The sequence below is a fragment of the Galleria mellonella genome, unplaced genomic scaffold, assembly GCF_026898425.1.
Source record: "Galleria mellonella isolate WM207_F2 unplaced genomic scaffold, CSIRO_AGI_GalMel_v1 utg33, whole genome shotgun sequence".
NCBI lineage: Eukaryota > Metazoa > Arthropoda > Insecta > Lepidoptera > Pyralidae > Galleria > Galleria mellonella.
The window spans coordinates 13,558,885-13,583,965 of NW_026442079.1; the positions used below are offsets into that span (position 1 = coordinate 13,558,885).

Below are 25,081 nucleotides of genomic sequence, written 5' to 3' on the forward strand. Positions count from 1 at the left end.
ACAAAAAAAGTTAGCAATAAAAATCTTAAAAAAAAAAATGGTTGGCAATACTCCGAAGAATGTCTTTCAACATCAATTCTATGTGGGAACTCCGAAGTATTGTCAAAGTGATTTAGACTGAATAGAGCCTAATTGGTACTGACTTTATTTCCAAAGGTCGCACCGTATTCGTATAGTAGGCTCAAATTTTCCAGTCGTTCATAGACCCGTGTCCTTTGAGAAAAAATATTCAATTACAACCCTAGCATACATTCTTAAGGAGATTTCATTTTCATCTATTATTAAATGTTAAACATACCTCATGGTCTACAATGAAATAAATTTCGAGTTTTTGGACTCCATTTCGTGTTTTTTCTCATACCGAAATCCATTCCTGTAAATGGAGTGTAACGTTTTGTTCGTCATAAATCCTATCATAATAGTCTAAATGAACGATGTTTTAATATTTTCAAGCAGTATGTATTATGTAATTTTTACATTATATTTGTATTTTGTTCGGCCTCGAAATTTCGAAAAATATTTCATGTTACACCGTTCGGTTATACATTTAACAATTATAGCCCTAACACGGTTAATCTTTCAGTATTTTATTGAATCTAATATAAACTGAGGTTCAATAGTCCACACAGAAAGTAGAGAGATTTTTTCCACGTTAAGTAATAACATAAAATAACTTCTTTATAGGGAGCGTATCCACTTAATATGTAAACCCTACGAGGCTTAAAAACGTGTTGCCAGGAGAAAGGGCGTATCCGTAGCTATAATCAGGACATTTATAGGAGAAAAGTATATTTGAAAAACTTAAACATTTTTTAAGAGTTCTTTTTATTTCTGAATTTAATTACGTATAAGCCATATCATCATATTAGCCGCTAACCATCCTGAAGTGCTGAACACAACGTTCCACCATGAAAGAAGGTTTCGCCAATAGTTGCCACGATTGGTAGGCGGGTGGGCAACCACACTTAGGTTTTGGTCTTTTAAGAGGGACGCTGCTGGCTATCCCTCGACCATCAAGTTCTCTTAGTCGCTTCTTACGACACACAAGGGAAAGGAAGGGGAGGCCCTTTCTGTACCGGGAACACGCGGCGACATTATGTATAATCAGTATCTAGTAATGTTGTGCTTTTTTTTTAATAATGAAATTGAAGTATTTATGCACTAGAAAAAAAAAAACTTCAACTTTTATTGTGACAAAATTATATAATATTATATTAGCTTATAGAAGTTATCCTTATAGTATTAAAATCACTTACTCGAAATGAACTAATAATTCGCGAAAGTACCGTTTATACGTTAAAAACACAAGCTAATTAAAAATCTTATCCTTATTAAAATCTCTTTTTAGCGCCATCTGTTTTTTAAGTCCCTTAAAAACAAACACACGTTGCAAACCGCGGTATAGTTATTAATTAATTTTACATTTTAAGTAGTTACGTTGAACGAGCGATTCTTCTTCATTGAACTTCACATGAGGTGGCTAGAGGTATTTCTGCTAGAAACATTTCTGATTTTTTTTATACAACTTATAATGGCAAACAAGCTGACGGCCCACCTGATGGAAAGTGGTAACTGTCGCCTATAGACATGAATAGTACCATGGACATAACAGAGTATACTCTTTCGCCCATGATACCCCCCATGCGTTGCCTGAGGACTCAGGTGTTATTCATCTGTACCCACCTTCTGTATCCCACCCTTCAAACCGAAACACAGTCATGCAAACACAACTGTTTCACGGTAGAAACACGAATGTGACAGAGGTACCCAAGCAATCGACTTTTGTACAAAGTCTCACTCTGGTATATATCTGATGAATAACAATTAAAAATACAGTTTATTCTGGTCCAGAATAAACATATAATGATAAATAAAAACAGAATGAAATAATGAAATATGCTGAAAATAGTTTGTTTATAAAATGTTATAACACTTTATTGTAAAGTCAAGTTTTAAATTACAGGATACAAAGTTCTTAAGAATGAGTACAATGGTGCACTTATCGCATAATAGGGATTTCTTCCAGTCAACCTTTGAATGTCTGATAAAAATTGTGAATTGGTGGGAAAAAAAAAATAAAAAAAAAATACAAAAATAATAGGTGTTACATCTAAAATGATTATATCTCTATGCATAACACTTCTTTTATTCTAAATAAGGAAATTTGCAAATATAAGAATACCAATAAACAATATACACTCCTCGCAAAAATTAAGGGAACATAAAAATTTTTGAAATTTTTGGGTGATTTTCAACAGGCTGTATTTCAGTGAAAAATAATCGTACAGGAAATTTAAAAAAAGAGTTTTGAAGCTTGAAAACTCTAGTTTTCAGATTTTTTGGTGAAAAAATTTTTTGAGCTCCGGTTTCCATGCAATTCTTAAACAAAGCTGAAAATAATTTTTTTCTAAATTTTCTAAGTTTCGTTTTTCACTCTATGGGCATGGAAAAATTTTTTCGAGCTACTCCATTGTATAGGTCTCTTAGCGTGTTTATTCAGCTTCAAAAATCGCTTTGGATGGCTCAATTACGACCATTTGTCTCCGAGATATCGAACTTTGAATGCAAAAGCATCCTTTTCCATTCAACTGCTAATATCTCTGGAACTACTGGTCGCACAGCAAGCGGGCGCCGAGTTTCTTTATCTGCATAAAATTTCCAATTAAGCACAGTCAAGAGTTAGTGAAGAAAAAAATTTTTTCCACCTCTAACATTGAATTGAAAAAAGTGGAAAAAAGTGACTTTTTCTCCTTTTTTGGTTACTTGGCTGTATCTTCGCTAATATGGGCGGGAAAGCTAAGGTTTGAGGAAAATTTTACAGTCTATTGTTCCTTAAAGAACCCCCTAAATCCCTGGAGCGATCGGTTCAACGGTTTTTCCCGGACCAATTGATTGAAATTTTGGAAAAAATAAGGGAACAAGGTTTTTGTCCCTTAAACTCACCCTAATCCATTCAAAAATCAATAATTTCATTTGTTTTTCACTTTTTACTCAATTTTTTATTTTTTAAAAATTCATTATCAAAAAAAAAATCGAAAAAAATCAAGAAAATTTTTAAGAAAAATTTTTTTTTGAAAAGTCGAAAAAAGTTTACAAAAAATTTTTTTTTCGTTTTTAAGGAAATCAAAGTTTTTGACAAAAACTTTGATTGATGATCGATCGATCGACGCTTCTTTTGTGCTTACGCACGTAAATCCGACCGTGCAACCTCCACGTGGTATGCTTTGGGTAACGCTAATGCCGGCGGTAAATCGATCATGAGACAAATGGTCGTAATTGAGCCATCCAAAGCGATTTTTGAAGCTGAATAAACACGCTAAGAGACCTATACAATGGAGTAGCTCGAAAAAATTTTTCCATGCCCATAGAGTGAAAAACGAAACCTAGAAAATTTAGAAAAAAAATATTTTCAGCTTTGTTTAAGAATTGCATGGAAACCGGAGCTCAAAAAAAATTTTCACCAAAAAATCTGAAAACTAGAGTTTTCAAGCTTCAAAACCCTTTTTTTAAATTTCCTATACGATTATTTTTCACTGAAATACAGCCTGTTGAAAATCACCCAAAAATTTCAAAAAATTTTATGTTCCCTTAATTTTTGCGAGGAGTGTACATATATAATACATACATATAAATACATAACCATAAATTCCAATGTTTTTCTATTCCTCCACCAGAGGGCTAAAAATAATCTATGTTAATATAATTAAGCGTAAAAGTTTGTCTATTCGTTTAATCGCGCTCATCTCTGAAATTACCAGTCGGATTTGAAAAATTCTTTTAACATTTGATAGCTCATTTCTTGAGGTAGGTTATAGGTTATCAAAAACACTATATGAACACATGCGAAGCTGGGATATACAGCTAGTATGCTAATTAGGCTCTGTACTAACGATTACGAGTATTTACAACGGCCTCGCTTATCGGTATTTCCAGGCTTTCCAATTTAACCATTACTTTCCTAATTTAACGAAAACAATTTTAACTACCTACCCACAGGTTTATTTATTATTCTTACCGCCTAAACCGTTTAGAGGTATTTAGTATTGTCAAATTAACAGTTTTTGAATCCTTACAGCGTTACGAAACACTTAAAATAAACGCATTAAATTTATTATATGAGTATATTATGAGTTTATAGAGGCGACTATGGGAGGGCCCTGCCCTCCTAGAAAGAAACATACGTACAGACAAACAGAATATATATATATATATATATATATATATATATATATATATATATATATATATATATTTTATATATTTTACTACTATTGATCGTATTTTGCCGTGTGATCCTGGAATAGAATAGGCCACCCCTTCCTTTCCCGCGGGTGTCGTAAGTAACGACTAAGAGAGGGCGAGGGATGGGCAGCAGCGTCCCTTTTGAAGCATCTTCAAAGCATAACTGCGGTTGCCAATCCGCCTGCCAAGCGTGGCAACTACTGGCAAAATCCCCCAAGGGAGAGGCTCATGTCCAGCAGTGGACAGTTAAAGGCTGATATGATGATTAAATTATAGACAGCTCTTACACGCAACTTCGACCGCGTAACCGAGATATGTTTACTGGCTGACAGAAAAATAGCCTATAATCATTTACAGGATCTCTTCTGTCTCTGTACCAAAATTCATCACAATCGATATAGCAGTTTAGACGTGAGAGCATAATAATTAAGCAAACAAATTAACTTTCGAATAAATAATAGTCCTGTAGTTAAGGTTTATTGTATCAAACAATAATTATTGTTTATTTTTATTGTTGTTTAAACATTTTATTTTCTCAATTGTAAATAAACACAAAAAAAAATACAAAATCGAATTTCCACTTTTTTTTTTAAAATCGATTTAAAATTATTGTCACTTGCTACGTGACACTAAAGAAGTATATATATTCTTTATTGCACTAAAACATACAGTAACAACAATAAGTTAATAACAATGTTAGCAAAGGCGAACTTATCTCTAAAAGAGATCTCTTCCAGTCAACCTAACGCAGTGGCATAGGAAGTAGTGAGTGGGCAGTAGTAGTGCAAGAATACATAATATTAATATATTTTCTCTCTCATGTGATAGGTATATATGAAATTTGTTTAGAAAAAATATGAAAATAAAAACATAACAAAAGCTTCACTTAAAGGCCATTATCCCACCTCATATATTACTATATACACACTGCACAGGCAGTCACCAAAAAAATTTTTTTTCTAATTTTATATTTATTTTAATTATTATTTTCACGTACCCTCAAATGGGTTAAAGCTGAAAATCAGTGTTTTGTTCCTTGAACAATGTTACACGCTGAGCTTCGAACTTTTTGTATTGCTGCAGATCACACATAATAACAATAAAAAAAAACATAAGATATAAAAAATAAAATTTTATAAATCTTATATTGTTTTTTGTATTATCTATTCTTATGTACATGTTGTGTGTGATTAGTAACAAACAAACGATATATCTATCTATCTATCTATCTATCATACACTCATGCCCAGCTGTGGGATGTTACTTGAATAACGCAACGACAACACCCATTTTAATCAAAGAAAAAACTTATTTAAAATCTTCGATATCAAAATTATCACGTTATTGATAATTTGACAACCCTATTAGGGAGGGGAAAGGGATTGTTAGTAATGGGGATCTAACAGCTCCACCGTTGGCAATATAACCTATCAATTCGACTTAAATACCGTTACCCCTGTTATTTTTTGTGGAATTTATCACGATTGGTCAACTGATCTTCTGTCCTGTCCTGTCCTGTCCTGTCCTGTCCTGTCCATCCTGTCATCTCTCACTGATGCCCCGCCAGCGTATACTGATAGCGCAGGCGTGGCTACCATTCCGTTTTAATTTGCTAAAAAGAAACGCTACGTCATATATTTCCGAGTTCATTAGTACTTTTTTTAATTTTAATTTTAACCCCGTTACGAAACGCTCCATTGTTGACCTCGATTCACTCGAATTGTGCTTTTACCAGGTCTTGCTTTTCAAAGCTTTTTATAACTCGCAAGCACCGGGGGTAGGTATATTTTAATAATGTGAACTACTAATTCCGTTGCTTTTTTTTTTTGATGGGTGAAAATGGTGTGGTAACCCCGCCTGCGCTAACGGGATACGCTGGCGGAGCACCAGTGAAGGGTGATAGATGAGAATGAAAACAGGCCAGTTAGTCCATCATAATGAATTCATTAGGAATTAACCATGACAGTTTCCAGGGAGAACCGCGAGGAGGTCGACCTGGTTGGGTATATTGCTAGCAATGGGATTCTCAGTCTCTATTACTAACAATCCCTTTCCCCCATTCCGTTGCTATCAATATACCCTATCCAGTCGACCTCCACGTGGTCACCTCTGGAAACCATCGTGTTAAATTTCAAATGTATTTATTACAATAGGCTAACTGACATGTCTTTTTATTTTGACTTATCATCCCTCACTGGTGCCCCGTCAACGTACACCGATAGCGCAGGCGGGGTACCACTCCATTATCACCCATTAAAAAAAAACTCTCTTAATAATGTGGACTACTAACAATATAACCTAACGGGTCGACCTCCATATGGTTACTCCTGGAAACCATCGTGCTGAATTCCAGGTGTATTGATCACGATGGGCTAACTGACCTGTCATTTCATTCTTACACTGGAGCCCCGCCAGCGTATACCGTTAGCGCAGGCGGGGTTATTATTATCCAATAAAAAAAAAGCTTGCTAGCACCCGGTGCGTTTAATTAATTTTCGACTTCCATGCACTAGGTGCCGGCGATCTCCCGGCAGATTCCCCTTTTTGTTCCCTGTATATTACCGACTCATAAACTCGTATTTTGTTATGAAATAATTGAATTGCATATTTTTTTTTACAATAACACGAAAAAGTTCGCTCGAGTTTGTTCTTTTTTTAATTAAGCGTATTTCTTTTTTTTTCACATTTGACGTTACTAGTTTTATGAACGGAGTGCAAATTTTGCAGCATTCAAGAAAAGAGCGTATTCCTTTTTTAAAAGGCCAGCAGCACGCCTGCAACGCGTTAGAAATTAAAATATAAATTTACTAATAAATCAGAAAATAACTATATTTAATATTTGACAAAATAAACAACGACCACAAACTATATGTGACTTTAAAAGAGAAAAGTAAAGATCCAAGCACTGTCTACAACATCAACGTCCTTAATATCTCAATAACCGAGCTAGCTAGCCGGCAATAAAGTCTTCATGTCCACTTTATAAATTGACGGAACCACCGTGCTCTTTGCCTTAGAAACTGTAAACAAGATCGGAAAGCACCTAAGTGGAGCTTTCCGATCGAACACGACCATTCCACAGATGCTGCGGTGTGCGCACGAGTGTAAGCAGAGGGACGGCAATTACGCTCATCGCACGCACCCACCATCCGGGGCCAGCTCACCCTTGGCCATAAGGGGCGAACCGCTTATTAGATAGAAAACTGTCGATTATTCACCCAATTAAACTTATGACAAGATACAATAATTACATTGTGATCATTAGATAAAAATACACACTGTACCAAATAATGCGTCCAAATATTTCGAATTAAGATTAAATCTTAGATATTCTTCGGTAGGCAACATTGCTGCGTCGCCAGTAAGCGCGCAGCCGAGCTGTGGCAATAGTGTAGTGACGATTCGGTTGTAATGGTAGCGGACTAGTGTCATGTTAGTGGAGTGCTCGCCTCGTGGGGGACTGTGCGTCGGCTCTGCCGCTGTGGGGACTATGTGAGTTACGTCGTCGGAGTCAGCTGGGCGTGGGCTTGTGAAGCGGTCGCAAGATGGCAGCAGTCGCCGGCCTTTACGGTTTGGGCGACGAGCAGCGCGCCCGGCACCGCCGCGGGCAGGCCAACGCTGAGCGCTCCGAGTCTAGAGATGACAACACTGAGGCGTAAGTTATGTATTGTATTTCTCTTAACACTCAGTACTCTGTATTTTATGTTGAACGCCAAGGATTTGTTGCATCAAACACTTGCAAAGCTTTTTAAATTATATAATAACAGGATAACGGTAAAGTCTGTGTACCTTAAGATCGTCACTTTATCTCCAAAATGCAGTATCTATTCTCTAAAATGCAGTATTTATAAAGATAATCATCTTTATGGGAGATACTGCATTTGCTCTCTTAGTTTAGGGACGTTACAGAATATATAGAAGCTTACTTCACCAGGACAACTGGAATTTGAATATGTAATATTATGTTATGTTCGCTAATTAATATACAGGGTGGAAGAGACAGATTGGCTAAAATGAAAACAGCTGATTCAGATGAATAGTCCGAATCAGATGGCACATTATTTTCCCACCGAAATAGCACCACAGCCTTATAATTAAGCATTCTTAGTTTTGACGAAGCGCAATGTATTTGAAATTTTACGACGTACTGCATTCCACGCGCTGTCTACACCGCGCGGTCGACGGCGCTTCTTCGTTGGTAGTTTTCGTGTGTAAGGTCAACGCCACAAGCTTTGACCTTACACAACTGATTCCGCACGTAGCGGTAGAATTTTAATTACATTGCTGTTTTTTTTTGATATTTTATAGTATTTCACTATAAAATATTATTATTTTTTTATATTATTACATGATATTAAATTGGAAAAAAAGGGAACAAATTTGAAATTTTCCGGAAAGAATTTCCACTGATTTATAGTTCAAAATAGTGGTCTGAATTCACTGTTTCAGTTTTTGTCAATCTGTCTTTTACACCCTGTATGCATACTTAAATTACATAGCTATTGTTGATTTAATAGAATATTATCAAATTGAAGAAATTTGTTTACCCAACTGAAGTTATGCCATTGATAACGGCGACGATGGCGGGTCCTTAGAGAATGGACAATGGATACCTACTTAAACGTTTCAATTTGGAATTTCTACATTTGAGGGCATACCATGAAACGTTTTCCGAAATTTCGATGCCGAAAGAAAAGAAAATTTGTTGTTAAAAGTGCATGATACGTAACGTTTAAAAATATTAAAATATCATTCCTTTGGACTATAATGGTGGAATTTATGACGAACGAAATATTAAGCTCCATTTTCTGAGTCGATTTCGGTATCAACAAAGACACGAAATTGAGCCCGAAAATTCGGATTTCCATCGATCAGATTTCATGGTAGACCTCTTGGTTTTATAAACTGTGACTGGTGTATTTCAGAAATATTGAATTACCTTTCTGCCATTATTGCTGCGGATCAATATGTTTTTCGTTGATCCTGATGGACTCACATACGTTTTAAGCATATTATTTTTCACACACTTTTTTTTTATAATTACTTACAATATAAAATACAAAAAATCGCTCGTTTAAAATTTGTTAAACGAGATTTTAGTGCTGTCCGTGATCGGCTATGCGAAATATTGTAACTATATTTCTTAGTTGTACACGACATCTTAAAGTTCGTTAACCTGTTTTTATCGCCAGATTTCTTTATTATATATAAGCTTTGCGTATTAAAACAACGATTAAATTCAGTATGTCTTAATTTAAGCAAACGATTGTTACGCACTGTGACATTTTGTGAATATAGTGAAGTCGATTCCGAAGCACCCATCTCTATCTATAAAATTAAAACTTCAATTTGATAGTACGGTGAAACCGTTATTTTAATAACTGGTATAAACTAGTTTTATGTAGAATTACGTATCATATTTAATTCTTAAAGGTTCTAACCATAACAGTTTTATTATTTTTCATATTTTTATGTCATCAAATTAATATTGTAATTTTAGAGAATGGTGCCTTAGAATCCACAGCGTTTACATTCCTGTTTAAGAATTAGTTTTTAAATATACTAAATATTTTCAAATTTACAACTGATAGTTTATTTTCTTCGTTATACCAGCAGTACATTGTTGATTTAACGGCTCTCGCTATTTGAAATAAACCGGTTTTAGGCGATATTTGAAATCGTAAAAATCAACGCGAGAAAATATACGAGTACCTAACGTAGATTCATTTTTCAACGAGACACGATATTTCAATTTAGCTCGTAAAATGTAGAGGGAAATTTGAAATCGGAACATTTGTCTTTTTACTAGATAGTATACAATACTATTTTCTAAATAAAATATAACTGGCCAGTATCTAATTTTTTTTTTAAACTATCTATGTGGCCTGATACTATTCAGCTTGTAAAGATATATAGATCAGCTCGGCTATGTGAACTAATAAGAGATTTAACTGAATTTGCATTTCGATCGATCTTTCGTTCTTGAAAGGTGGAACCTATGGTATGATATGGGTAGTCATCGTATGCTGCCATGCCTGGCAGGCGGGTTGGCAACTGCCTTAGTGATGCTTTAGTATTAAGAGAGACCCTGCTGCCCATCTCCCGCTAGATGGAGTGACGACCTCAAATCCATTGCAGGGAGTCAGTGGATGCAGGTGGCTCAGGACCGTTCTTTATGGCGGTCTATGGGGGAGGCTTATGTCCAGCAGTGGACGAATAATGGCTGAAATGATGACGATGATGAAAGACAACGACTGTATGTCTTTGTTTTCTACATTGTGATAATTGATTGAGCCGTTAGGCGCCAAGAGGGGCGAGTAACAAACAAACAAATTTTCACAACTTATTATGCTGTTGGAACTAGTAAAAAGAAACTTTCTGAAGATGTTAGGATGTTTGTTGCCGAATGACGCTCAGACGACTGAACGGTTTTTTTGGAATTTGGTTAATAGATTGGATCATATCCAAATTATGTATACTACAATCCAATGCTAGTTACTGTGAATACACAGTTAGCTGTGTGGTCCCGGCATAGAATAGGCCACCCCTTCCTTTCCTGTGGGTGTCGTGGGAGGCGACTAAATACGGAGCGATGGGTAGCAATGTTCCTCTTAGAACACTTTAATTCTGACTGCGGTTGCCAATCCGCCTGCCAAGCGTGGCAACTACTGGCAAAATCTCCCAATGGGGTAGCTTATGTTCAGCAGTGGACAGTTAAAGGCCACATTGATAGATTAAAAATTTAAATCTGTTTTACGGTTATAATTGGAAATAAATCAAAATAATCAGTAAATACGTGTATAAGCATCATTATAAATCTTTATACACTTACATATTCTTTTTATTATTTTTTATGTTATTATTTTTTTTTTATTTGCTTTTTGCTACTCTTTGTATAGTTGTTCTTCCATATTCTTAATTATTTTCATTCATTCATTATTCATACTCCATATATATTCTTAATATTTTTATATTGTTTTTATTTTTGATACATTAATTTATTAGGTTAATTTATTAGTAATTTCTCCCATATCTCAGTAATAAATGTACATTATGGTAACCCTATTCACGCACACATGGATAAATGAGTTGACTTGTTTATGGTGAGATTTTATGCATTTGTATGTTGGCACTTTTTCTATATAATCTAAGTTTTAATTTTGCTTATATTGCAAGATTATTCCTACAGATATTATACTATAGGTAATTTATTAATTCCTTATTTATCACATTTAAGGAAAATGTACGGTACAAACTAGCTGAATTAATATTATAAAATATAATCAATCCTCGTTACAACTCTGTATTTACGATACACGAATAAACATAATATCCTGCACATTTGACAATATCAAATGTGCCCGTACATGGTGCCTTCTCATTTCTCCTGTATGTGTCTAATAAAGACAACAATACCGAGCGCACATTGTTCCCTCTTTACGGCCTCTATTTGCATACATTGCGGATTGCTATATGTTACCTAACCTTCGAAATTCTGCACGTGTCGAGGTCAGGGTCGGGCTCAGGAATAATTATTGGGGAGATTTGGGGGTGATAATGTGGGAAAGTATTGTACGGTACATTTTGTATTAAAATCTGATGTGTACGCAGATAGGGTTGTCAAACGCCAGCAACTATGGTGTGATTGTTTTGGGATAGACATCAAATCGATGTTACTATTATACTGGATAATTAACGTCCCACTGTTGGATAACTGCCATGTGGTCCTGGCATAGAATAGGCCACCCCTTCTTTTCTCGTGGGCGTCGTAAACGCGACTGCCCATTCGAGAAAAGACCTGCCCATTCCTGAAGGAATGGGCAGTAGCGTCCATCTTAAAACATCTCCAAAGTCTAACTGCGGTTGCTAACACGTTTGCCAAGCATACCAACAATTAGCAAAACCCTCCAAGGAGGAGACTCAGTTCCGCAGTGGACAGTTACGGGCTGATATGTATCAGCCTTTTACTATTCATTGCTGAACATAGCCTCCCCCTTGGAGGATTTTGCCAGTAGTTGCCACGCTTGGCAGGCGGGTTGGCAATCGCAGTTAGCCTTTGGAGATGTTTTAAGCGGGATGCTGCCACCCCTCGTCCTCTTACGACACCCACGGGAAAGGAAGGAGTGGATTATTCTATGTCTTTTTCATTTTTAATGAATCTTAATCTTAAATGATTTGCAAAAAACCACAGTTAAACTGACTCCTACAATAATATATAACATACAAATAAATAGTATATATATATATATATATATATATATATATATATATATATAACTCTTTATTTTCAGGTATATACCCATAGTTTACATTATTACATTATTAATTATACAAACTATTATTATTATTTTATATATTATGTATATATATTATATATTGTGATTATTTCTTGTAATTATTTATATTTATAATAAGTTTACTATTGTAATCTTTTGGAGGAAACAATAAAGATATATATATATATATATATATATATATATATATATATATATATATATATATATATATATATATGTATGTGTGTGTGTGTGTGTGTTTTCTACAAATTGTTGTGTTCGTAGTCGTCGTAGATTATTATCACTGATTCACTTCATATCCAAGAAATTGCCTTCGTTTCATATGTAAGTGTTTGCGATGCGCTATAACCTTGCCGGGTACCCGCCTCACAGCTAGCAATATTTATTCACGCCTACATATACATACATACATACATACATACATACGAGTATATTATTGTAGTACATTGTTTAGGAAGTAGGTTAAATGTATTCACTTATAAATCATTTTCAATCTACTTAATATAAATGACTTAATCAATCTGTGATAGAGGACTCTGGCTAGTCATTCATCATTACATTGTTCATCCCACAAAAAATCCTACTATCTTATTCATACAGCCATTATCTGTCCACTGCTGGACTTAATCCTCCCCCATAGACTACCATAAAGAACGGTCCTGAACCACTTGCGTATCAAGTCAGCCGCAATGCCAATGCATTTCAGGTCGTCACTCCATCTAGTGGGGGGTCGTCCTACACTGTGTTTGCCCGTACGCGGTCGCCACTCAAGGACCTTTCTTCTCCATTGGTTGTCCGTTCTTCGAATTATGTGACCGGCCCATTGCCACTTCAGCTTGCTTATCCTTTTTCCTCTTTTATCCTTGTTTCTTTTAATGTTTAAATATATATTTTTTTATATAACTTAAAATGGCAAACAAGCTGACGGCCCACCTGATGGAAAGTGGTAACCGTCGCCTATAGACATGAGCAGTACCATGGACATAACAGAGTATACTGTTTCGCCCATGATGTCCCCCATGCGTTGCCATTCCTTAGGACTCAGGTGTTATTTCTCTGTACCCAGTACATTCACGCCATTTCCCACCCTTCAAATCGAAACACAGCCATGCAAACACAACTGCTTCACGGTTGAAACACGAATTGGACAGAGGTAACCAAGCAATCGACTTTTGTACAAAGTCTCCCTTTGGTAATTTATTCAGGGATTTTTTTTTTTTTTTAATTCATACTGCTTTGTGTATTTACAAAAATGTTAACATTCAATAACCTAATTAGAAGGTATTGTTTTTAGTGGCAAACTCTTTTAAACAATAAATAATGTTTTGTATAGAATTGAATTGTTTAAAAGGATTTTGTTTAAACACACATCGAAACAAGAATTCGAGTAATTTAAACATTAAAATGTATAATTATTTGGAACCTTTATTACCTCACTAGATGAACAAATTTGTGCTGAAAAAAAGAAAGGTCGTGGCGTACGGCGGAGTGACACCATTTCAATGTTATTTTGTTTTATTCATTTTTGTTTATTGTTATTTTTTTTAATTTGTTATTTTTTTTTTATTATATTTTATGTATCTGAGTGTAGAATTAAATAGAGTCCATATTTTTTTTCGAAATATATGTAATCTACTATTTACCCGCGACTTTGTTCGCGTGCTTATATTATATATGCCGTTGATTATATTGACCTAGATTAAATGTAACGATCAAAATATAACGCATACCGTTGCCAAGTTTTATTATAAACAAACTCACTTTCATATTTTTATTATTATTAGGGATAATTTACATTTTATACATCTTAAGTTTTATATATTTTAATGTAATGACCACTTGAAAATGCTAAAAGCCACTCGAATCGAGTTAATTTAACATCATGAAATATGGTTTATGAAATGATTAATCAGATTTCTTATTCTTAATTAGTTTGTTTTATTAAAACATTAGTGTTTTTTTTTTCAACATCATTCGAAATATATATATATATATATATATATATATATATATATATATATATATATATATATATATATATATATATATATATATATATATATATATATATATATATATATATATATATATATATATATATATATATTTTTTTTTTTTTTTTAATAGAAAGTTTTTTTTGATGGGTGAAAATGGTATGGTAACCCCGCCTGCGCTAACGGGATACGCTGGCGGAGCACCAGTGAAGGGTGATAAATGGGAATGAAAACAGGCCAGTTAGCTCATCATGATGAATTCATCAGGAATTAACCATGACAGTTTCCAGGGAGAACCGCGAGGAGGTCGACCTGGTTTTGGGTATATTGCTAGCAATGGGATTCTCAGACTCCATTACTAACAATCCCTTTTCCCTAATAAAAAGTATTAATATTCCTAAGAGGTTAAGAAAGTTTTTTGTTGTTTTGTTATATATATTTTTTGTTTTTTGTTATATATATATATATATATATATATATATATATATATATATATATATATATATATAACAAAAAACAAAAAACTTTATATATATATATTTAATAAAAAGTATTATATTCCTAAGAGGTTAAGAAAGATTTTATGTGCCTCTGGCTAACGACTTAGACACCTTTTTGTATATATTGTATATATGCTTTTTTCATATAGGTCATGGCATGGAATAGGCCTCCCCTTCCTTGCCCACGGGAGTCTTAAGAGGCGGCTAAATAAAGGAGCTTAAAAATCGTTTGTATTGTATATATATATATATATATATATATATATATATATATACAATACAAACGAGGTTCGTTCGTTAAAAATTTTTAATTGTTGATTGCACTATAATTACTTTAGCCCAGTTTTTCCTCTGTCACCCACAAGTTGTGTTTTCAAAACGTCGTAAAGTTATTTGAACAATTTCCTGTTGGCGTAAAGTAAAACAATCCAAGTTTTTAATAAATAAAAATATACCTATATATATATATATAAATATATAATATTCTATATTTAGACATCATGCGATGCGTTTTAAATTCATTCTGTACTTTATGAAAGAAATTAAATTACTTCCGTTGTTTATGCACAGCACGTTGTAGCATGGTGCGAATGGCAGGCCCCTAAAAACATGGGACAATGGGCCAGAAATAATAATAATAAACGCTACGCACAAACACATCGGTCGCCTGCGCCCCAAGCTGAGACACCAAGGCAAAATCTTAAATTATTTTTAGGAACGGTTCTTTAGTTAACATTTTTTTTTATGTATAAATGTGTTATCACAAAAATAAATTCTTATTTTTTTATGTTATTAAGTAATTAACAGACTTTGCAATTCCCTCCCAAATCATACCATAATGGAGTAGACTATACAAATAGATCTTACAATACAATTGATAGTTAAGTTGATAGTTAAGATAGTTGAATCCCTTTTAGAGATCTAAAAGGGATTTCTTTCAGTCAACCTTGAGAACTCGAAAGGAGAAAGTATCTACAAGGTTTTTATATAAAGCATAACATAACAACTAATAAATAAATATATACAATATTTCAGGGATAAGTTCGCCTGTGTATATTTTTGTTATAACCTAATATCTATGTAATAACTGACAGTACAAAAGCATATAAATAACATAAAAAATATATTTTTATATTTATTTATGTATAACTTTAGTACTTCATATATATATATATATATATATATATATATATATATATATAATATGTTTATATATATAATAGATACTTCAGGTATTCATATTGAAAGCGGATCGATAAACCTATTTACGTACTTATTACGTATCATACACGTACATTCAGTAGGTCACTCGCCGACACAATCGATGCACGTTTACCACAATTAAAAGGTGGCCATGTATTAACAGTCCACCAAACAACTCTATACTTCTTGTACTGTTCCGACCACAGACACACATGGTGATAGATGACGCGTGTCTTCAATTCAAGAAGGCTTTGTGCTTGATCTTGTCTCAGTTAAATGGTAAACGACAGTAAGATCTGAAAGACACGTTTATAGTATCTATACGTATATAGTATCTATCTGAAAGATGATTTCAGTTATATTCTGTAATGTTGCAATTAAATTGTTCGGATCGATACCTTCTGCTGATTTTCACCACCGTACAACCCGCTACAAACTAAAGTTCCATCCCAACCATCTGGACGAGTGGCGATCTTCCACCGTGCATTTTTCAAGGTACTTTCTTCCACGCACAACCACTCTTTGGAATCAATTTCCAATAGTAGTATTTCCGAACTGATACGACATCATAACCTTCAAGAAAAGAGCACATTCCTTTTTAAAAGGCCGGCAGCACACCTGCAGTGCGTCTGGTGTTGCGGTTGATCATGGGCGGCGGTAGTCACTTCCTATCAGTTGAGCCGCATGTTAGTTTGGCCTGTGTCAAAAAAAAAATTATCAATAACAAACCTTCTACGCCAACTTCGATCGGACATTCTTAGGTCGATTAAGACATTTTGTTCTTAAGAACACTAGTAGCTTATTATTTAAGATTTTACTGTACAATAAAATATCATAAACAAACTATGTTCGTTTTGTATTATTTCTTGGTTTAAATTTTCTTGTTTAACATTCGAAATTTAGTCGAATTCCAATTATGCTTGTAAGCCCCTTAGTGAAAATAATTGGCGGGCAAACAAAGATTCAGTTGCGACATCTATTTAAAGCTGTATCTGTGGTTACCTTGGTAACGTTTTGTTTCCCTCATTTCTCAAACTAAGTCCCGGGACAAAGTAGGGTGTGCACAATTCGCCACTGTCGGCCGTGGATTAATGGTTCCGTGAATAGTAACTATTAAGGGTAGATAATATATACTAATATCTATGTATTGTAGTTACAATATCTACACATATATTGCCCGAATAAAAGATATATTAACTATCGGTTATTCAATATATAATATCGAAAAAAAGAAACCGCTCGTAACGAATATAGATATCCGACTGATATTGGCGATATCGCAATAAGTGGCCAGAGGAACTCATATATACTCACCCAGTAAATGTAATAAATAAATAAAAAATATATATATATATATATATATATATATATATATATATATATATATATATATATATATATATATATATATATATATATATATATATCGGATATTAGCCTTCTCCAGTGACTATTAAACGCAGCTCCACTATTTCCTCTTCAATATTATGAAGCACAACACTTACTTATTGATTGTAATGATAAATTAAAAAGCTTAACTGAAAACCCTTTGAATGTCAAGTCCAAATTGACTTGAACTGTTGATACCTTTGATCTAAATATGGCATTATTGTTTTTGTTATGTTTAGTATTGAAATGCTCCGTAGCGATAAATAGTTTATATATATATCGCTGTTAACATATATAGACATTATAATTGACGGAGCTATGAAGTAACCAATAACGTAAAAATACCACCTTCTCTTTTAACCTTTTTTTTTTATTTAAGCCTCTTGAAAAAAGATGTTAAAATGAGCCTTGAATTTTTATTATAGTTCATTGAGAGAATTATTCAGTTTCACATGTAGAATACTCCCTTAAAATGTTTTTCATTTCTAATTAAATAAAATATAAATAAACTCTGTATTGCTTTAAAATTTGATTAAATAAGGATTAATGACTTTTTAATTAATTCAGAATTAGTTTATATTACATTTGTATATAATAATTTTATATTATTATTTAATTTACTATTTTTTTTGTAATTATACTTGTAAAAATATTTGCTATACATAATTTACATTGGACAGATTATAAGACTTAATATACAATTATTAATTATTTACTCATTTAATCCTTAATAAATGCGATAATACACTTTTCTAATAAGCTTGTATAATGGTGCAAAAATTACTAAGTATTCCTTGTATCAGACGCTATCGTTTCGTTATAGTTAAATTTAATAGAAACAGTTTTAATTAAACTTGCACGTTGTAAATTGAAAAGTGCATAAGTAACTTAGTAAACTTACCATTTTACTACTGTTCCGTTGCACAGATATTGTTTTTGTTTGCGGTTACTGCAAATTATCATCACGACTCACCGATTGTTTTGTTCCTTACGTAACTGTGACATCAAATAATTTCTATTCATTATACAATTGACTTGAATAATTCAACGTTCCACCACCGACCCAATTCGTTCCGCGACAGCCTTGAGACACGCATATCATTACCAGCGCCGCCTAGCGGCGAGCGACTGTACCACTAGGCGACCGACAGAGCCGTTCGGTGCATATTCCAGCAGCGCCAACCATTATTATATTTCCCTGAAAACAACACCGAGTTGCTGCAACTTTTATTTTCAGCCGCAAAAGCTGCCACGAGCACAAACAGCCACACCTTGCTACCGACCGCTCGATGGCGCTAGTTATAAAACGGTTGTTTAAATTTTCCAGCAGAGGGCGGCACTTGTACCTCGACTAAAATAGAACCGAACAAATTCTATCAGGTAGCCTTATCTATGTCAATATTTTTATAAACAAAAGTGTGAATTTTTGATTCCTTTTTTAAATTGTACTTTGAAATTGTAAATTATTTAATCTTACTAACGAGTGGCATGTTAAAACTATATCTGAATATACAGTCTTAGTGGAACGAAACAAAAAAAAAAAACAAGACTTAACAAAAATCCCCGAGAATCGACCCGGTTACGTGATAAATACTCGTAACTAAACTTGATACGATGTTAATTATGCAACCTACGGCTATACTTAAATATACTTATAATATACCTCGGCATTGGCTGTGTAATTTATTTACATTTTATTGCCAGATATAGAAAAAAAAGGACAATAATTTACGTGAAGTGGTGGTCTTATCGCTAAGCAATCTTAAGCAATGAAGCTAGTAATAGATGAATAATTCTTAATAATTTGGACAAAACTTGATTAATATTTCATAGTTAGTTCTATCACAGACTATAAGCATTTTAATTTAATTTTTATTCTTATGTTTATTTCCTTTATATTCTTATTTTTATTTTTAATTTATGATTATTATTATTTCCATGAATTTTTATTATTATTTTAATTAAATTTTAATTACCATTATTATTTAATATTTAAAATTATTAATATTTAAACATAAAAATTAAACACACTACAAGGACTTGCAAACTGAAAATGCAATGATAGAACGGAGACCAAAATAAGTATTCGTCAAAATAAAAAAAAAATTTGGAAAGTATAAATAGTAGAAATAAAGTATAAATATAAGAAAGTATAAGTTTAAATTTAGATATAAATATTTTAAATAACACCGCTAGTTGCGTGCGTAGCGCCATCTATGTTCCAACTATGTAAAACTCGTACTATGGATATTAGATAACTAATTAGATAACACATATATTTGTATTGGCCGCGAATCGAACCTGAGACCATCGGTTGGTTAACGGTGTGTTGAACCGCTATGTAATAATAATAATAATAATAAATAGCCTGAAAGAAATAGACTTACGTAAAACCCTATATACAAGTACAATACAAAAATCTCTAATAATAAATACAGAGAGAGAGATGCACACATACAAACACATATACACGCACGCACGCACGCACGCACGCACGCACGCTCGCACGGACGCACGTACGCACGCACGCACGCACGCACGTACGCAAGCACGCACGCACGCACGCACGCACGCTCGCACGGACGCACGCACGCACGCACGCACGCTCGCACGGACGCACGTACGCACGCACGCACGCACGTACGCAAGCACGCACGCACGCAAGCACGCACGCACGCACGCACAAACGCACGCACGCACGCATTCACGGACGCACACTGCACTTACTTGGTTTCGGCCCGTGAGCGTAGTATAATAAAAATAAGTTAAAAAACAAAAAAACTATTTGCATAATGTACCACCCAGGTCATCAAACATAATAGAATGTTATTTGCGAGCTTGATTATATTTATGTGACATTGTACAATGGCGTACAGGTTCCCCAGGGTTCCGCACGAAGGGTTCCGTACGACAATGTACGGATATCCGCAATTTCCTAATACTTTCCTTACGAAGGGGTACACATCATAGTCAGTCCGTGACTCGATTTTTGCTTCGACGCTTCCATAGAATACAATGTTTGACTTTGTATTGTAAATGTTGAATACAAAATTAAATTTGTGTCAGAAAATGATGGGAAATTGTAAAAAATTATGTACTGCACTCAGATGTGATATAAATAAGCTTTTTTTTGTCTGGTAAACATTCAGTGAACCAAAGCTCAATATATTTTTAAATGAAACTTTGTAAAATATTTCTTTATATACTTAGTAAAGAACACTACGTAACTTCATCGTTATCATCATATCAGCCTTTAACTGTTCACTGCTGAACATAAACCTCCCCCTTGAGAGGTTTATCCAGTAGTTGCCACGCTTAGCAGGCGGATTGGCAACCGCAGTTAGGCTTTAGAGATGTTTTAAGAGACGCTGCTGCCCATCTCTCGCCCTATTTTAGTCTCTTACGACACCCACAGGAAAGTAAGGGGTGGCCTATTCTACGGAGCTTGCATCTTGTAAACTTATTAAGCTACAACACTGTAACAAAATGTAAGGGGAAACTATGACATTGTAAGTCCTTAACACAAGTGCTACGGCGTAGCACCACGAGCTACGATAACGAACGTAGCCTTCAACTCCGTAGAGCGCACCTTTTGTGCTCTTTAATTTTAACGCGACTTCAAACAGAATACTTAACATACTTGATTGTTTTTTTATTTTTAATGTACTATATATGTATATATATTAAAGACGTAGTTTTGTGTCTTATCTTCTTTCTTAAAATACAACATGCAATCTATCTTTCTGCTATTTATATCCAGATGTAAGATGGTATTCTAGTAGAAATAATACTCCATAATATGTGGTGAATATTTCACCTCATTCACACACACACATCTACACGTACATACATATACACGACACGACATAATACTCACTCATACACGTTCCGCAGCTTGCATTAATCCTAATAAATTTATTAGTTTAAAAAAAAAGCACCTTACCCATGCCTAGTTTATTGCTTTTCTTTTTCAATTAAACGATCTGTTTGCTCTTAGACTTACCTGATGAAACACGATCCCAAGACTTAAGACGGAACGTGCTTACCCAAAATATAGATAGCTACCCAAAATATAGAGAGAAATATATTTTACCAGAGGGAGACTTTGTACAAAAGTCGATTGCTTGGGTACCTCTGTTCCATTCGTGTTTCTACCGTGAAGCAGTTGTGTTTGCATGGCTGTGTTTCGGTTTGAAGGGTGGGATATGGCGTGAATTTACTGGGTACAGAGGAATAACACCTGAGTCCTCAGGAATGGCAACGCATGGGGGGTATCATGGGCGAAACAGTATACTCTGTTATGTCCATGGTACTGCTCATGTCTATAGGCGACGGTTACCACTTTCCATCAGGTGGGTCGTCAGCTTGTTTGCCATTCTAAGTAGTATAAAAAGAAAAGAATGATCCAAAGATATTTTTCTTCTGGAAAATAAAACTAGGAAGCGTACAAATAGATCAGACAGAATATTTAGGAGATTAACGCTGTCTACAACGAAGCGAATAGCCTTGATTTTAGTGCTAAAATCATCAAAATAATTATCAGTTGCTACGTTTATTGCGCGCGACTGTACCGCCATAGATCATGATCAAACCATAAACCGTTCAAGATCTGTGCGATTCTATTTTCAAACTGTTTTGAAACCATCTATGATTAACGGCATACATTTTACCAAGTGTAATCTCGAGTTAGCGCAAATTTCGTACAGCCGGCATGGCGCCGGGGACGAGGCGGGAGGTGCTGGGGATGGGGTAACCACCGCCTTGTTCCAGCTCCCAGGGATGGCGCATCAGTGCGACGCTGAACTAGGTTGGGATCAGTCGCATCGGTAACGTCGCTCGATGCAAACGAGTTGAAAATTGTCTCTAATGTGTTGTCTATCACAGGCCGGCCTTTTAAGTGCAGGGTAGTGGGAATTGGCCATCAATATCCTTAGACATATGTTCTTTATACAACCGACTTAAAAAAAAGGAGTTGTTCATTTAGGTTGTGTTTCTTTTTAATGTTTATGACCTACTTCGTCGCTAATAACGTTGTAGATCGATTTGGAAAATTCCTTTTTCATCTGAACGGATGAAATGTATACTTATTTGACAAAACACTTTCACATGAATGATTAACTCTACGGATTACACACTAGGCATGCTAACCTGTAGCGTGTAATTCAGAAATGCTGTTTCGCCATGGTGGTATATTAGGTGTTCAGCTGACATATTTATTTATTTATTTATTAAAATGCTATATCTTAATAACCATAAACTATAAATATCTAAATAGAAGAGATAGTTAATCTAGATATATAGAGATAAGTAATTAAAAAATAAAAAATATATATATTTAAAAATAAAAAATTTCTTTGAGATCACTACCAGCTGGTAGGGTGCCTAGGATACTTGCTGCATTTCCACGCTGAATAGCAATGCAAATGCGTTGACCAAAGTATAGGCCAGCCTTCTGGTCACCAGAGGTTTCCACCAGCCGGCGTGAGATCTCTTTGAAAAGATTCATGGCGTCGGGACCCCACGGACCCAGAGTTTCAACTCCAAACGCCGCAAATATATATCCATTTCCAAAGGATGAATATTTACGACGCTTTATTTATTTATTTAAGGGCAACCAACAAAGCATACATTTATGTCTGCATAAAATACATTATAATAAGGTTACATTATAAAATGCTGCCTCAATTAAAGGCCGCCACGACACGCGTATTCAAAATATATTATTATGAGGATGAAATTTTATAAAAAACTACAATACTAGTTATACAATAAATAGTTATACTACAGTAATACTTTGGATTTGAAAGATTTGTACACTTACAATCTATACGAGTACATATGTGCAATGCATACATATACATGCCATGCTGTTATTTGTCTGCTGTAAAGATATAAATGCCATGCAAACTGTACAATTAGATTGAGCAGTTATATTTGTATGTATATTCATCATCTTCCTACCCTCATCCCAACCATTTGTGGTCGGCGTAATATGATTTTATCCATATTACAAAAAGATTTGGTTTTTTAGTTTTACAACCGGCCACCTGCCTGACGTCAACCCTCTTTGGGTATGCATTTGTTGGTGGTTTCCGCCAACTACGGTATAAAGGAAAGGATTGAGGAAAAAAGGAAGGGAACGTTGGGAATGTGTAAAGGAATTTGTATGTATATTAATAATTAGTATTCCATATAATATGGAATTATTACAAATAACTCAATACAATAATAACAATAAACAGCTTTCCAGTGAAAGTTCTATAAGATTTTATATTCACATATGGGTCCCATAGAAATGTCATCAAGTCGCTACAGTTATCATTTTTATGAAATATACAAAAATGATGTTGACTCACTAATAACGTTGTAGAAAATACGCTGCTTTGCGTAGATGTGGTCCCGGATTCGACTCCCATTTGGATCAATTTAAGTATCAGACTTTTCTAAACTAACTCGTGTCTGGTACTCTGACTAGTGTCCCCAAATGTTCGTGGTTTGATTTCTCTTAATATGTTATTTTACATTCTGCATACTTTATATGTATTTATAAACTTAATTATCTTTTTTGTATGCATGTTCCTTAAGCTGGGCTGTTCTCTGCAGTACCCCAGCTAGTATAAGGCCTTCGGAATGATTATGCGACCTTATCACTATTTATTTTCCAGTTTTCATCACGCATTATCGTCCCCAATTCCAAATTAATATTTATAATCGATAATATTCCGTCCATTGTCGATCCTATATTAATTTACGCTTTGTTTACTGAGCCTTCGCCTATGTACAAGCCGGTTTCGGTCATTCTCGACTCTTCTTTTGTATACTACACTGTTTATATGCCCATTATGGGCGACAAAGGAAGCTAGGAATAGAAATTGGTAATATATGTAAAGGGAATATATGTAAAAGGAAACTAAAGTTATTTATATATCACTTTCTATCCCTATCTGATGGATTACCGTCGTCTATGCTTACACATAAATAGATAGATAGATACTTTTTATTATTTCTTCCAAAAGATTACAATAGTAAACTTATCATAAATATAAATAATTACAAGAAATAATCACAATGAGAAAACAATGGGCGACCTTATCGCTAAGAGCGATCTCTTCCAGGCAACTTTTGGATGGAGAGGAGTAATTATAAACAATTTGATGGTAGGCACGATGAAAAATTCTGTTAGTTTCAAATAGTATCATAAACACCATAGTAACTAATAGTATTTACCGTGATATTGATATGACAGCATTCCCCTAGTACTTACCTATGTAGTACCATTCCTGAGAACTAAAATATTTCAAACAAAATGCTAAACTTAAATATAAAATAAATATGTATTAACGATAATAATAATTGTAAAAATACCTAAATAAAAAAACACAATCATAGACTTTCGAAAATACACCGAATGTAATCTAAAACTAAAAGGTTTCTTCCAAAGTTTGATTAAAAATTA

The 25,081-nt window shown here is 34.2% G+C and overlaps 1 protein-coding gene across 8 annotated transcripts in view; it reads left to right on the plus strand.

The window, feature by feature from the left end:
- The window catches only part of LOC113520464 (potassium voltage-gated channel protein Shaker), a 414,011-nt gene that overhangs the window by 293,002 nt on the left and 95,928 nt on the right, over positions 1 to 25,081 (plus strand). The window contains exon 1 of one of the 8 annotated variants that reach the window (XM_052896697.1): positions 7,326 to 7,897. The exons of 6 other annotated variants lie outside the window; for them this stretch is intronic. In XM_052896697.1, coding sequence (XP_052752657.1) covers positions 7,788 to 7,897 — 110 coding nt within the window. In that variant the 5' untranslated portion in view covers positions 7,326 to 7,787. Of the gene's footprint in view, positions 1 to 7,325; positions 7,898 to 25,081 lie in introns of those variants that run through there. One more of the 8 variants, XM_052896701.1, reaches the window with a different exon arrangement.